This window comes from Rattus rattus, chromosome 3 (genome assembly GCF_011064425.1).
Source record: "Rattus rattus isolate New Zealand chromosome 3, Rrattus_CSIRO_v1, whole genome shotgun sequence".
Classification (NCBI taxonomy): domain Eukaryota; kingdom Metazoa; phylum Chordata; class Mammalia; order Rodentia; family Muridae; genus Rattus; species Rattus rattus.
Window position 1 is genome coordinate 57,112,324 of NC_046156.1, and position 15,559 is coordinate 57,127,882.

At 45.9% G+C, this 15,559-nt stretch overlaps 1 protein-coding gene and 1 pseudogene across 1 annotated transcript in view; one reads left to right on the forward strand and one right to left on the reverse strand.

Moving 5' to 3' along the window:
- Ttf2 (transcription termination factor 2) overlaps positions 1-15,559 on the forward strand; it is a 30,942-nt gene that overhangs the window by 13,168 nt on the left and 2,215 nt on the right. The window contains exons 10-22 of the mRNA XM_032897626.1: positions 195-314; positions 2,119-2,269; positions 4,524-4,629; positions 5,691-5,872; positions 6,640-6,793; positions 7,052-7,143; positions 7,799-7,881; positions 8,427-8,560; positions 9,196-9,366; positions 10,850-10,908; positions 11,981-12,131; positions 13,093-13,175; positions 14,653-14,727. Of these exons, the coding sequence (XP_032753517.1) occupies positions 195-314; positions 2,119-2,269; positions 4,524-4,629; positions 5,691-5,872; positions 6,640-6,793; positions 7,052-7,143; positions 7,799-7,881; positions 8,427-8,560; positions 9,196-9,366; positions 10,850-10,908; positions 11,981-12,131; positions 13,093-13,175; positions 14,653-14,727 (1,561 nt within the window). The remainder of the gene's footprint in view (positions 1-194; positions 315-2,118; positions 2,270-4,523; positions 4,630-5,690; positions 5,873-6,639; positions 6,794-7,051; positions 7,144-7,798; positions 7,882-8,426; positions 8,561-9,195; positions 9,367-10,849; positions 10,909-11,980; positions 12,132-13,092; positions 13,176-14,652; positions 14,728-15,559) is intronic.
- Positions 503-1,003, reverse strand: LOC116895163 (annotated as a pseudogene).

Genomic DNA, 15,559 nt, shown 5'->3' on the forward strand with positions numbered 1-15,559 from the left:
CTGTTAGATAAACCCACTTAACAGGGAAATTGGGGGGAGAGTCTGACCTCGATCTCCATACACATAGCAGGAGATCATCTTTACGCGGACAGACCTCACGGGGATAGGGGACAGATAGGGATAGGGAGTGGGCCAGTTTCTGCCAGAGGAGTCTTCTCTTGAAGTCATGTTGATCCCTTGTTTCTTATTTCTAGCGGATGATATGGGCTTAGGAAAGACTCTGACGATGATTGCACTCATCCTAACCAAGAAGAATCAGCAGAAGAGCAAGGAGAAGGACAGAAGCCTGCCTGTGATGTGGCTTTCCAAGAATGGTAGATATAAGCATCTTCTGCCATTATTCCCCACTGTATTTGAACCAGCAGAGGGAGGTTTCAAACTAACAAAGGATAGCTTTGCTCATATCTAATTAATGTTATAAAACCAGTACTGGTTACTTTTCTGTGCTATTTCTTTTTTCCTTTTTTGACTCTGGAGTTTTATTCAGTGGGTCTCTCTGGGTTTAGAAGAAGTTGTTGGGCCTCTTGGTGGTGAAGCAGGGCTTGTGCTGTCATGGAAACACACAGTGGGGCAATGGGAACTTGATCTTGTAGTCATGGCTACAATCTCTTTCACCTTCATGATCTGGAAGGAGTGCTGTGGGCACGGTGCAGGACATGGTTTCACACTATGGTGTGACTCCCGCCAGTGATGGTTAGGTCCCAGTGCTCCCAGTGCATGTTGTGTGTGCCAGGGTGGGCGTCATGGCACAGCCAGACACCAAAGTTCTTCACATGCAGTGCTACTTCTCAAACACTGCCTGTAGTACACTGTCTCCTGGAAGACCTCACCTTCTTCACTGGCGACATGAAGTACTAGGAATGGGACTTGGCCACCGCAGGGTTGGGGGAAAGATGCACATTCAGTACAGTGGCACTGTATAGCACTTCGGGATGGGCAAGCAGCATCCTACTACCTTGTACTCCCAAAGTGTGCCCGACCCCTTCCTGGCAGCTGTCCTCATTCACCGCCATCCTCCTGTGTTATTTCTGATGCTGAGCGCAGTTATAAATGACTTATTTACATTTAGCTTCATCTGGAATTCAAAAAAGTTTTCTGGAGGTAGGTGAGGTTCCAGAACAGTTAGTTCAAGCACAGTAGTTAGTGTTTTCTGTTGATGCTGGGGATAAACTCCTAGGTATATCGAAATGTACCTTTATTCTATTTGTTTCTTAACTGTTTTAAAAATATAGCTTCATGCATATTTTATGTTGATATGTTATCTGTAAATACCATGTAAAGTACTGTGAACATGAGCACAAGTCCTGCTTTGCTTATGTGGTTAAAAGCGTGTAGCTCTCTCTCAGGGCCTGTGGTATACACTGTCGCAGCTGGACCCCGACCCTGCATGGAGTAACACACACACACACACACACACACACACACACACACACACACACACACACGATGAAAAACAATGGTACTAAATACCGTGTGCCAATAGATGGTCTCAAATCACATTTGCGGGGCTAGAGAGATGGTTCAGAGGTTAGGAGCACTGGCTGCTCTTCCAGAGGTCCTGAGTTTAATACCCAGCAACCACATGGTGGCTCACAACCATCTGTAATGGGATCTGGTGCCCTCTTCTGGTATGCAGGCAGAACATTGTATACATAATAAATACATTTTTCAAAAATGTGATTTAAAAAAAATCACATTTGCTTCTCTTGGAAGAGGCTTTTTCTACTCACTTAAGGCATAGTAATTTGTATTTATATTTTAATGTAGAAGTACATGAAGTTATGGTTTTTTTATAGAAAAACACAAAACAGTAATTCCCTGTAGCAAATCATCTCAGGAGTCCTTAGGAAAGGACCTGCTTCTGTTTCTGGCCACTGTGAAAGAGCATTGCTTTTTTGACTAGGACACACACCGCCCACTTTCCTCCCTGTTCTTAAACTCTAAGATAAATAATTGTTTGGTTTAACAGACTATCTCTTTTATTTCCTATTCTGTTTACTTTGTGTAGAAATAAAACAATAGTAAAAACTACTGATCGAAGGGATAAAGTCATCAAGAGAAATCATCATGTTCAAGGCTGGTCAGTGAATGTAACTAGGTATGGATCTCTTCCTCTAGATTCCTCTGTCTTTACTTCCACCGGAACACTAATCGTCTGCCCCGCTTCCCTGATCCATCACTGGAAGAATGAAATAGAGAAACGTGTGGACAGCAATAAACTCAGAATCTATCTCTACCACGGGCCAAACCGGATTCGGCATGCGAAAGTGTAGGTCGGAAGTGCTTGGCCGTGTGTGCAGCCCACTGAGGGAGCCCTTTGCCTTTCTGCTCGCCCGGTTCTTCAGAGCTAGTCTTAGTGTGGAGACTGAGGACAATTTTCAGCCTAATTATCAGGCAGCTTGCTTTCAAACACATGTCAAGGTTTAGCAGGTTCACTTTGCCATGTGCTAGTCACTGTCCCCAGCCAACGCTGCAATAGGAGGAGCTTGTAATGCCTGAGTTGCCTTCGAGGTAGCAGCCACATTCCCTGGTAAACCCTGGGCAATGAGGAATGTCAGGGTCTCTCTCTTGGACACTGAAGGCCTGAGGCTAGATAGAATTCCTCTTCCATTTCCCTGAGTGTGAAAGGAAGCACTTAGTCTTATACGCCATCTTGGTAGCACTCTGTCAGTTACCTGCTGTGGGCTGCGTGGATGCGAGCATGTTTGTGACTGTATTTTTATACATAGACTATTCAATAAGATTAAGTGTCAGGGTTTTAGATGCAGAATTGTTAGCTTTAACTAAACATTCTTGAAAAGGGATGCTTGGGAGGGAGGAAGATCACCCCAGATCTTTAGTTTTTGGGTTTTGGGGATCAAATACATAGGGCTTACCAGTGCATTCTGGGTAAGCACCCTAGCACTGGACTAAGCTAGACCTGCCTGTTAACTTCAAGGAACTGTTTTCTGTTTCTGACTGGGATGGGTGGCTTGGAGGCACATACTCGCTCTTTCACTAGGATGAGAGCATTGTTGTTCTTCCCAGGTCATCACGCCCAGCTTTGCTACTGCATATTTGTACTCACAGACCAGTGTAGGAGCCATACCAGTTTGGTGACATTTTATTTTTAAATATGTATTTTTTAATTTTTAAATGTTAATTTTTTTAACTTTTAAATATTACTGACTTAATGTATGTGAGTGTTATATATGTATGCCACATGCATGCAGGTACCTGCAGAGGCAGAAGGTGCTATCAGATTCCCTGGAACTGGAGTTACAAGTAGTTGTGAGCCATGTGATGTGCCGGGTACTGAACCCTGGTCCTCAGTGAGAGCAGCAAGTGCTCTTAACCTCCGAGCCATCTCTCAGGCCAGACCTGAGTCTGACAGCACAGCGCACATCTGTTCTCACGGTGCGGTAGTGGCCGGACCGGAGCCTTTGCTGGTGCCTGCTTTGCCCTGGATCCTTACATAGAAACATTGAGCTCACTTGACCTTTGCTCTTTGACTTGCACTTTGAACATAACAGCTTGTTACCTCAGTCACTTATGTTTGATTCTGAGGATTCATAGATGGTACTACCACTTGGAATTGGATACTCTCTCTTAGGTACATAATATCAAATCCATTTGAGTAAGATCCATGCCTTTGGGCTGGAGAGATGGCTCATAGTTAAGAGCACTGGATGCTCTTCCGGTGGATCCAGGTTCAATTTTCAGCATCTACATGGCAACTTAACTCTCTATAACTCCAGGTCCAGGGGACATGACATCCTTACACACACATGCAGATAAGACACTGATGCATGTAAAATAAATGAATAAGTAGATCTTTTTTTAAAAAAATCCATGCCTTTAATAAGAACCATTGTGTGTAAATAATATAGAAAAATTGAATTGAAAGCTTACTACATTTTCCTGCCCAAAACTAAGTTAATGGGTTTTCACAAATCTATTGTAAAGTGGTAGCAAGAACGTACCATTGGCATGGGGTTGACAGTGCTTTGAAGATTTCTTTTTTCTTGAAGACCTGAGCATCACCCACTTCAAATCATTAGATATCAGTTTCCAGCCCTGTCCTACTTTCTGTTCTGATTAAGTCATAGCAAACTTAATAATGACTACAGTTAGACATTTTCCTTTCTGACTCACTGGGTGGTTGCTGTGGTGAAGAGACTGTAAGAATGGTCACATTGGTAGGAGATAGGAAGTCTATAGAAAAATCTACCTCATATTACACACCATACACACACACACACACACACACACACACACACACACACACACACACACACACACACACACACACGGAGAGAGACAGAGCTCATGTATGTACCAAGCACATAATTAGTCGATGTCACTTCTGCTATCTCATTTTCCCTTCCTAAGTTTGTGTTGTTTTTGCAGTGCTGGGAATTAAACTGAGCCCTGAGCATACTGGCAAACGCCCTACCCCTGAGCTGTCCTTTCTCCCTAGCTGCCCAGGCCTGTGGCAGGCACCAGGAAGAATTGTTTACTGTTTGCTTTTTGTATCCATGCAGCCTCTCTACATACGACATCGTGATTACTACTTATAGCCTTCTGGCCAAGGAGATTCCTACAGCAAAGCAAGAGGGAGAGGTCCCAGGAGCAAACCTCAGTGTGGAGGTGAGACCTAGGGAGACCAGGGAGGTAGAGGAAGAGCCACAACTAGACTAATGGGAGAGGTGGCAAAGGTATCGTCCTGCAAGGAGAGGAATGTTCCAGAGAGTCCACCTGTGGGAATGAGTCCTTCTTCCTTCTGCTCTTTTATTCTGGACAAGCACCACAGTGGTAAATTATTAGTACTTGGCACAGAGTTCAGCTATTTTTTTACAAGCAAAGAAACATACACTGTAATTGTAATAATCACTCATGCGTGCCGAATCGTCTGGCTTACTATTTTTATCTTAGACTAAGTGTCGTATACACTCATGTATTGTCTTTTGTGTTTTGTATGCACTAACCTGTCATTGCCTGCCTTCCTTCTACCTCTGAGATAAAAACCCAAATCCATTACATAATGTCTAAGGTACCTTACGGTGTGGCCTCTCTCTCCTGTACCTCCCTTTTCTCAGGCGAGTTCCTAACACGTTTCTGAACTGCCTGTCTCCCCTGGCATCTCATGCTCACACGGTTGTAGCTCCCTGTTTATCCAGATGGTCTGGAGGCTCTGCTGTGTTGGGGGAAAGACTCCATGGTCCTGTATCGAGTGACTTCTGCATAGACTTCATATTCTTATGACATTCTTCTCTCTTGCGAGAGTTTGAGCTCCTTCAGGGTCTGAGCTGGCCTTTCTGTTTTTGACTTAGTGTCTTACACCTAAAACTTGGCACATAGGAAGATTTAATAAATTTGGTAAATAATTTACTGAGTGAATTTTCAACCTTATACCTAGTAGATTCCTGACTAAACATTATTAATGCTGCTGTGGAATGTGGGTGGAGAGAATCAATGAGAACTCAGATTACAAAGCATTTTACCCTTGGGTATATTCTGTTTGGAGTCAGACTCTTAAGGGACCATTTATTTGACCTTTTTGAGAGGTTCTACGCTTGGTCTCTAAACATAGTTCGGTGAAGAGTCTAAGGAAGTTAGAGGGTCAGGTGGGCCCCCAGGTTATGTTCCCTCCTCGTGAGGACACATGCGTGTTCCCACACTGGTGTTGGATCCTGCTTTGTTCCTTCCAGGGCATCTCAGCACCTTTGCTTCAGGTAGTCTGGGCCCGAATCATTTTGGATGAAGCTCATAACGTGAAGAACCCTCGAGTACAGACGTCCATTGCTGTGTGTAAGCTCCAAGCCCAGGCCCGGTGGGCTGTCACTGGAACCCCCATTCAGAACAACCTGTTGGATATGTATTCACTAATGAAGTGAGTGTCACATTAATGTGACCCTGTCCCTAGTCTATAAACCTTCATCATTATTTCATGCCTTGGGATGAAGCTCTGGTGTGTCCAGATTATCTTGTGTGGCAAGTGACCAGCTTTAAAGGCAAAGAATGAATATTCATGTTAAATTATAAATGGTTCTTAGGTTGATACAGTATTTTATATTTTTGCAAAAATACAGAGCAGCTTGAATCAATGGAAACTAAGGTCACCATTCTTCAGTCCCAGGGCTGTGTTAGGTTACTTGCTTTAAAATACATGGACCAGGGCAGGACTGCAGTGTATTTGAGGCAAACAGAAAAGAATGCTGATTTTAAAAAGCTAGCTTTTGCCCGGAAACCGGGAAAGGGAATAACATTTGAAATGTAAATAAGAATTACTCAAGTTAATAAAAAAAAAAAAAAAGCTAGCTTTTTCAGATGAGCCCATAAAAGTCTTTGGAGTTTCTTTGCTAGCATTGACGCTTTGATAACAAGTTCTAGCTGTTCGTTATACGTCCTGTTGTGGCTGTTGACGTTGTTCCTGTGAAGTGTACAACTCTCAATGTGATTTTCCTCATTTACTCGGGCTTTTGGCCTGTCAAGCAGACATGGCTATGGCATTCGTTTTCAACCTGACCTGGTGTATTCCTGGGCTGGGAGGACAGGGCAGCAGTCTTGACCTGTTCTCATCTGGTGTCTTATGTGGAACCCTAATTCCATCCTCTCCCAATCTCCTTTCCCGCTCTGTCTTTCCTGGCCTTCAAAAAGGTTTCTCCGCTGCTCCCCATTTGATGAGTTCAGTCTTTGGAAGAGTCAGGTGGACAATGGGTCAATGAAAGGAGGGGAACGGTTGAGCATTTTAACCAAGAGCCTTTTGCTGAGGAGAACAAAAGACCAACTGGATTCCACTGGTAAACCTTTGGTAACCAGATTTCTGCCTATCCCCGGGGAGGCCAGGGAGGGAATGTGATCCTCACCTAAACCACTCAGTGTCAAAGCCTCCTTTTCTTCTGAGGAGACTCCTCAGAGCAGTCCCTGGTGCTGCGTTAACTCAGTCCTTTCCAGGGAAGAGGGGAACCACTGTCCGGAGACTGGGGCAGAGGGCCAGCCTGCTGGGTGTGCTCTGAAGTAAACCGTGGTTTACAGAACTTCACTCCAGCTCCCTCTTCTCATCCCCCAGGTGCCCCTCCCTGCACGGAGCTGTCAGCTGCACCGTTTAAAGCTTTCTGAAGATGAGCGGGCTGTTTATGACGTCTTTCTTGCAAGGTCCAGGTGTGTACCATGAAGAAGCACCTTCTCTTGTGTTTTGTTTTGTTTTGTTTTTTCTTTCTTGGCTTGGGGAAGAATCTAGGCTTATATTTCCTTAAATTTCATATACGACACTGATGTGTTACATCTTTATTTTCCAGAAAACCCTGACTTTCTAGTTCTTTTTAATCCTTTTCCCTTCCTCTTGTCTTATCTCTGTCACTGAAGGCAGAATTTTGACTGCACTTTTAATTTTCTTCTTTACATAGCAATCAGAGGGTATAGACTGTGTCTGCTCCTTTTGGGGTTGGATAATATATTAGATAATGACTCTCTTTGACCTTTGACCTACTACCCAGTATCTCACTGGAGCTTAAATGAAAGCCAGCCCAGGAATCTTACTGTTTGCTCTTTGCACTTTCTCTAGAACTTCTGTCATTCTCAGACTTTTTTCCATTTGCTCCTTCCCATGTGGTACTGTTTGTTTCCAAGAAGACTGTGGCTTTTGTCTTTCTATACTTTATATTTACTATGCATTTTTAAGGTTTTTGTTTTGTAAATTATTATCACTATCATCTTGTGGCTCGTGTTTGCCGTGAGCTGGGCATGACTTAGCCCGTGCATTCTGGATCCTGCAGCGCCGCGTTAGTTAGTGGCTGTCGTATGTGTGTTCTGATAGGTCAGCTCTCCAGTCCTATCTGAAGAGACAAGAAGGTAGAGGCAGCCATCCTGGAAGGAGCCCTGAGAATCCATTCAGTAGGGGTAAGCCAGGGGATACTCAACTGTGAGTAGCTACAGAAGGAAAGTGGGCTTTCTAGCCATTGAAGTGACAAACAGATTATGGGCCTTGGGCATCAGAGAGACCACATTTTACCAAAGCTTGGTAAGCCAGAGGAAAATACACTGATCTGAGAGCATGAGGACTTCCCTTTGCTCCCTAAGTCTCCGTGCTTTAGAACACAGGCATGCCTGCCGAAACCCAGTGTGTCGTTGACTCCATAAAGGACGTTTTAGCCCTGTCAAGAGGGCTCCGCTGGTAAGGGTGCTTGTGCCGAGCCTGGTGACCTGAGTGCAAACCCTGGGCCCCATGGTGCAGAGCCAGCTCTTAATGGCTGCCTTCTCACCTTCATACATATCCGCCACACATACCACTTTTGGTTGTTTGTTTGTTTAAGTATGTTATAGCTAAATTATTGAGTGTCAGATCAAAAAAAGTTTAAATAGCTTGACTCAGTTCCCAGTTCTTCCCCAGATCTCCCTGATTTAAATCTCGTACTGTTTCCTGGACTTGTCTTCTCTCTTGGCAGTGGCTCAGGAGTTCGGGTCCGGTGTGCCCCAGCGCTCCACTGCAGCGGACTCACGGAGACCCAGCACCGTCCATGTCCTGTCCCAGCTTCTCCGGCTTCGCCAGTGCTGCTGCCATCTTTCTCTGCTGAAGTCGGTGAGACAAGGCCCCGTCTGGGGTCACCGCTACAGTCTGCTGTAGCCCGGATCCAGGTTCCTCAGTCAGGAAAAGGCTGGTCTGCAGCGCTCTTCTGTGGGAGGGAGAAGGAGCGTGCTGCTTACACTTTACTTTACGTTAGTGCTTATTAATGCTCAGGATTTCCATGGCTACGCTTTTTTATTGTTTGTTTGGTTTTAGGCCAGGAAATGACATTTTGTCAAGGGAACCATTTGTGAGTGCTTTGGTATCTCAGAGTGTCATAAAGCTTGTGGAGTTTCTGATGTTCAGCATTGGGATGTATAAAATCTCAAGTACAACCGGGAAGCTTGCTTTTACACTAGCAGAGGTGTATCTAGAATTCTAATTTATCGTGGACTCATTTCAGAAGCGTAGCTCTGTACTTGATTGTCAGCTGAGTGAACTCTGAGAACAGAGTGATCATGCAGTCCGTTCACAGGTTTATAACTTGCATCATGTACTCTACCTGGTGAGAAGTTTCAAGGCCATGCTTTCCACAGGGCCTTTTCTGTAGTGCTAGAGATGAGTCTTTTACTCTGGACTGTTGGAAATCAGGTATACAAAGGCTTGCCAGCCCACTGCCCTGTGTTCCCATCTCCTCCCTTTCTTCCAAGGCCCTGGACCCCAAGGAACTGGAGAGCGAAGGCCTTGTCCTATCCCTGGAAGAACAGCTCAGTGCTCTGACCTTGTCCAAAGTCGATGTCTCAGAGCCGTCGCCCACCGTCAGCCTTAATGGCACATGCTTCAAGGTGGAGCTTTTTGATGACACACGAAGGAGCACCAAGGTACTTTTGTCACCTCTCTGCTTGACAACAGATGGCATTACCTTTCTCCCTGTGTTGGACTCCTCATTGTGCACACGGAAAGAGCTTATGAGAGGAGACGTAGAAGGTCAGAGTTTAGATTCCCCCTCTAGTCTTAAAGCCTCACTTTGTCACAGAGAACCCTAAAGCGTCCATCCTCTTTTCATACCATGTGGGGTCCAGGCATTGAACTCCAGGTGTCAGACATTCAGCAAGCACAGTTCCCTGCTGAGGCATCTTGCTGGCCCTTAGATACAATTTTAGAACACGAGCCTGGCTATTTACCATAAGTAACTGGGAAATCAGCCCTGAATGGGAGCAGACTGTACTCTAGCAGTTAGAGTGCTGTCCGTGCCTGATACTCAGGTAATGTTCACATGGCTTCTCAACACAAGCCCATGAGTAGAATCAAACCATGCTAGGCTTCATGTACGCAGGGAACGGCTTAAAGCCAGCAAGGCTCTTTTGCTTTTTTCTGTGAGTGTCAGCTAGACTCCTGCCTCTTCCAGAAGCACAGGAGAGAACCATGCATGTGTTCAGGTCTGCAGAGGATCTGATGTCCTGACAGCAAAGGACGGTTACAAAGCAATGATTGTGCAGTGTGATCAGAACCATGACAGTAGAAACAACATGGAACTGGCTAGCCCACACTAAGATGGGGGGGGCTTTCAAAGGCAACACCCATCATACCCCAGCAATATGGCTCAACGAAACAGGAACAGTGACGGTTCCAAAGAGACATGCTAATGTGGGAGAGAGTCTCCTGGGGTCCTATCCCTAGCAAAGAACTATAGGCAGCCAAAGACCATAGACTGCTGAAAGATGGAGCAGTCTCTCCCAGGGACGAGGCCCCTAACTGGTTATCCAGCTCAGAGTGGTTAGCCCTAGAATCATATATACACAAGCCATACTAAAGAGACTAAGTAGGCTACGCTTACATATTTATGTGTGTATAACAATAATAACTAGAGACCATCGATGTAAGAGGGAGTGGAGGGTGCGTGGGAAAGGTTGAAGGGAAGAATGGCCATGGGGAAGTGATGTAATTATATTTTAATTAAAGATTAGAAGAGAAGTCTCTAAAATAAAATTTAAAAAACAACATGCCATGAAGCTGGCATGGAAAATGATATTCTAAAGTAGAGGGAACAGGTGTGGCCTATCGGGTGTAGAGTTCAGCATGATTGACATGTCCTTTGAGGAGTGCATAGTGAGCGGTGACCAGCGCAGAGGTCAGAGCGGCAGGGACCTAGCAGGTGACATTAGACACATAGGCTTTAGCCTCAGTAGCATGGCATAGGAGGAGGAGGGCAGCCAGCTTACACTTAGCAAACAGCTTTCCAGCTGCAGCAGAGTGATAGACAAGCCGGAAGCACAGAGGCGCCCAGGAAATTGCTTCTGTAATTCAGGGGGAGAAGAGAGAAAAGTAAGTGGCTTAAACTGCAATGTTATGTGACTTTCCCAGGTGTCTTCTCTGCTGGCAGAACTGGAGGCAATCCAAAAAGGCCCAGGGTCCCAAAAGAGGTGAGTGGCATCTCACTGCTTGCAAGGGAAGTTGAGGCTCTTGGGTCTTAGCTTAGGTCATGCCCCACAGAACACACTCAGGCTATGGTGTAAAGTCCTGTAACTTCTAATGAAAACACTGTGATGTGTATCGAATGAGATCCCTGGCTTACTCCTGCTGTGAGGATCTGGCTAAGGTGATACCTGAAACAGTAGAAGAACAGACTCGTGGGACGGGAGCAGGGAGCAGGGCAGGGCTGCTGCTGGGCTGCTTACCTGGGGCTTAGAGCTCTTTGCTGTATGTCACATGTGTAGTGTAGCACACATGCACACAGATACGGCTGTATGACACAGATGCATTTGTATACATGAAATAGTTCCTCATAAAATTGTTGAAGCTCTGATTAAGACCTGTGTCGGATGAATACCTAGCCGCTGCTGTGGTGGTCACAGGATGAGTAGCTGCTGTCCCCTTTCTGCAGGGCCACAGGTTTTTGGATGAACCCTGAGACCCCAAACAAAGGACAGTGGACATCATTACTTTAGCCTACCCAATCCTTTGTTCTGAGTAGCACCAAATGAGACTGGGGCTTAGAAACAGATGGATTATACACTTACACCACGACCTTAAATCACGTGCCTGTATTAGCTTCATGCCACCACTGTGAACGGCCTCCCAGGAGGCTTTTTTAAAGGCCCATGGTTCTGGATGCTTCACTCATGACTGGATGCCCCCATTGGCTTAGGCTGAGGGGGAAAATGGCGTTTGCTGGGGTGCATGTCTGAATAAGTAGTCACGTGACAAGGAGGGAAGCAGGGAAGAAGAGGTGAATTCTGCAGTCTCTTTAGAGGACTGCCTCCCTCTAGGCTCTACCATATAAGCATTCACAGTTCCCCCACACTGCCACTCCAGGGCCACGCCTTTACACACAGGTCCCTGGGGGACACTGTCTGAAGCATGGCATGATCTTGCCCTTCAGGTAACAGGGACTCCTCTTGTGTACATTTTGTAACTAACTAATCTTGAGACTAGTGGGGTGCCGCCTGAGGGGAGACTGCTTAGCCTTTTTGGTTTTGTTTTTCCCCTCTCTAGTGTCATTGTCTCTCAGTGGACCAGCATGCTGCAGGTGGTAGCCCTGCACCTCAGGAAGAACCGACTGACTTATGCCACCATCGATGGCTCTGTCAACCCCAAACAGAGAATGGACTTGGTGGAGGCATTTAACCACTCCCAGGGACCTCAGGTACGAGCTGGGCACAGCAGGCCTGTGTGACGGAGGAGCAAGTTGTTCCTAGCTCTAAAGCAGGAGAGCGTAGCAGCTTAACGTAGAAAGATATTCTGCCTTGATCCCTCCAAATGTTTATATTTTATTAGACACTGCAGATCTGTGCCACAGTGCACGAATGGTCTGGGAATAAACTGAAGAGTCCGCAGGGCAGGCTGAGATGGGGGCTCTTTGCAGAGCAGTAAGCCTTGCAGGGTGCATGGCTTTTGATAGGAGATGTGGGCAAGCAGGGCCCTGGAGTGGTTAAGAAGGATTTAGGACGTACTAGCTGAGTGGAAGGAAGGGTGATGTAGCTGTGGGGGAGGGGATGGTCTCAAGACCAGTTAGAATTTAATACAGAGTTGACCACCCAAGGATCTCAACTGCAGCGCTCACATACTGTGGCAGTCGACCCTCCTGTGAGAGGGGAGGATTGTTTGCAAAGGTGAGGTATGGAAACTGGCAGGTTAATGATTCAAAACATTACACCAGGGGGAAATTGGAAAGGAACATGTTTCTCGTGTGTTTTGACCTTTTTGAACTAGAGCTGGAAAGATGCTGGTTACCTCTCTTTCTGTTCCTACAAATACCCCCATAAAGAGAAGGGGCTGCTTTGCGCTTGTGGTTTTGGAGGTTTCGGTGGTCCTGCTTTGGGGCTTCTGTTATGGGCATGTATCATGGCAGCAGTGTGTGGAGGGAAACAACCACACGTCTGGAAAGGAAGTAAAGAAGACAAAAAGCCACGGCCAAGGGAAGTGGCAGTTCCCAGTGCCCTGAAGATCAGTGGTACTGACCCCGTAAATGTTCCACAGCCTTTGATCTAGCGCCATGACAGGGCCAAGTCTTTGCCGTTTGACTTTTGGGGCACTGAAGACCCCGACTGGCAGCTGCACTGTAAGACCAGGCGTGTGGAACTTTAATGGCGTGTTTCCTTTTGAAGGTCATGCTGATCTCCCTCTTGGCTGGCGGTGTTGGACTCAATCTGACTGGAGGAAACCACCTTTTCCTTCTTGACATGCACTGGTAACTTCAGGATGTTCCTGTCCTAGCATCAGGGAGAGCAGTGGCAGAGGGCAGCATCTGACAGTGCCTTTTAGAAAGTCATGGCGACATTCTGTATGGCCCTGTCTAAGGGTCATGTAAGGCTGGCTGATGGTCCAGGACTGCTGAGGGACTATTTCATGGCTACTTCACGATTTTATTGTTTATTAGCTTAAAAAAATATTAACATTGTTTCTCCATAAAAACAAGGAGCATCCAGACAGTGGTGGTGAAGTCTTTAATCCCATTATTTTGGGAGGCAGAAGCAGGCCGATCTCTAGAGTTCGAGGCCAGCCTGGTCTACAGAATGAGTTCCAGGACAGCCAGGGCTACACAGAGAAACCCTGTCTCAAAAAAAACAAAACAAACAAACAAAAAACCAAGGAGCACAGTTTTGCTTTTTTTGTTTGTTTGTTTTTGTTTTGTTTGTTTTCTCATGACTGAGCTACGTCAATCAGTTCGATGTCTGTTTTTCCAGACAGTTTTTGAGGAGTCAGGGAAGTTGCAACCTTAGATTAGAAACCTTACTCCAGAAGGAAGAAGAGGGGTTTCTAGTTGTGATGGTGGCTTCCCGAGGGGTGTGCCACCAGTCAGTGCCTTGGTTTGTGCCCCTCCTGCATTGGACAGATGAAGTCTCACAGTGCCAGGCTCGGATCTTCTGCCTGTGCACATGGTTGCTGTTTCGGGTGGGCTTTGTTTCTCTTGCTCTGCAGTTCTGGGGCTGAGCCCAGGGCCTTGCACACCTAACCCACCTTTCCTTCTTACCTTTTACTTTGAGACAGGGTTTCACTAGTTGTGCAGGCTGGCCTTGAACTAGGTCTGTTGTCCAGGCAAGCCTGGTATTGCTGTCCTCCTGCTGCAGTGTTTAAATAGCAGGGATGTCAGACCCATACCATGATACTTTGTCTAATTCTTCATGCAGCCTCAAATGGTGCGAAGAGGCCAACTTGCTAACGTTGTAGAGAATGGTTTCCTTAGGATTCTTACATACACAGACGTGAGAAAAACATGCTAGGAATTACACCAGTCTTGAGATGGAGAAATATTACCCCGATTCTAAAGAGGTAACATGAGGTTAATTTAGAGTTGATAATGAGACTTTCTACCTCTTTAGTTGACTTCACTGAACAAGTTGAAAGAAATATTTGAGACTCTTAACCAGCTCTTAGGTTTCTAAGTAGGTTCTGAATCCTGCTGGTTAGGGAATCTCCAGTCAGTGCTCCAGGACCGAGTGAACTTCTGTAAGCGTTTCAGGCTTTGCCGGGCATATAGGTTTCTGTGGCATATCCTTTGCTGTGTGTTGTGTGTTGTTTTCTTAAGCCTCTTTGAGAAGGTACTGACCACTTTTAGTTAGAGAAGCACACAGAGGTGGACTGTCGTTTGGAGCTGGCAGTAGGCCATGGTTTATCAGCCCTGTGTAGCATGTCAGTGTCTCTGAGTTACATCTCTCCTCAAACAGGAATCCCTCACTTGAAGACCAGGCTTGTGACCGGATTTACCGAGTAGGGCAGGAGAAGGATGTTGTCATACACAGGTAAGCAAAGGCACCAGCCCCTTCCTGTGTGAAAGAAAGCCTTGCCTGGGGCGTGGTGATTGTAGCACTAACCATTCCGCAGGCACACCTGAGGAACCCTAGTCAGGAGGAAATGACGCTGTCTGGTGTAGCCTTGCTGGTCTTGGCCAGAGAGCAAGGCTGCATGGTAATAAACCAAAGCTCACCAAGGAGGTAGCTGTGGAAGGTGTCCTCCATGCCCACCTCTCCTCTTGTCTTTTTTTAACTTTTAGTATGGTATAATCTCAGTTATAAAGAAATGACCAGAAAGTTCCTCCTGAATCCGTGTGTGTGTGTGTGTGTGTGTGTGTGAGAGAGAGAGAGAGAGAGTGTGTGTGTGTGAGAGAGAGAGGGAGAGGGAGAGAGAGAGAGAGAGAGAGAGAGAGAGAGAGAGAGAGAGAGATAGATAGATAGATAGATAGATAGATAGATAGATAGATAGATAGATAGATGTTGGAAGTATTCAAGTTCAGTGATAATTAGTTTTTCCGTCTTTAGCTCTCTTTTCTGCCCAGAAGTCCCAAATCTCTACTTTTACTTCCGCTGTCTTGTAAACTTCAGCCTGGGTATCCAGATCCCACTAAACATCTAAGCCTAAATGTGCAAGTACTCATCCATCTTCATTCATCAGTTCGTGTGCTCAGGTACAAAGCGAACAGTACAGAGCGCCTGAATGTGCCAAGTATAATCACACCCTCCAGGATAAAAAAGCCAATCTGAAATCTTGCTTCCTCTGCTTCAGTATGTGCGTGTACATTATCTGTGTGAATAGCATCCGCTTGTCTAGCGTACAGGCGGAATCTAGCCCCCCTCC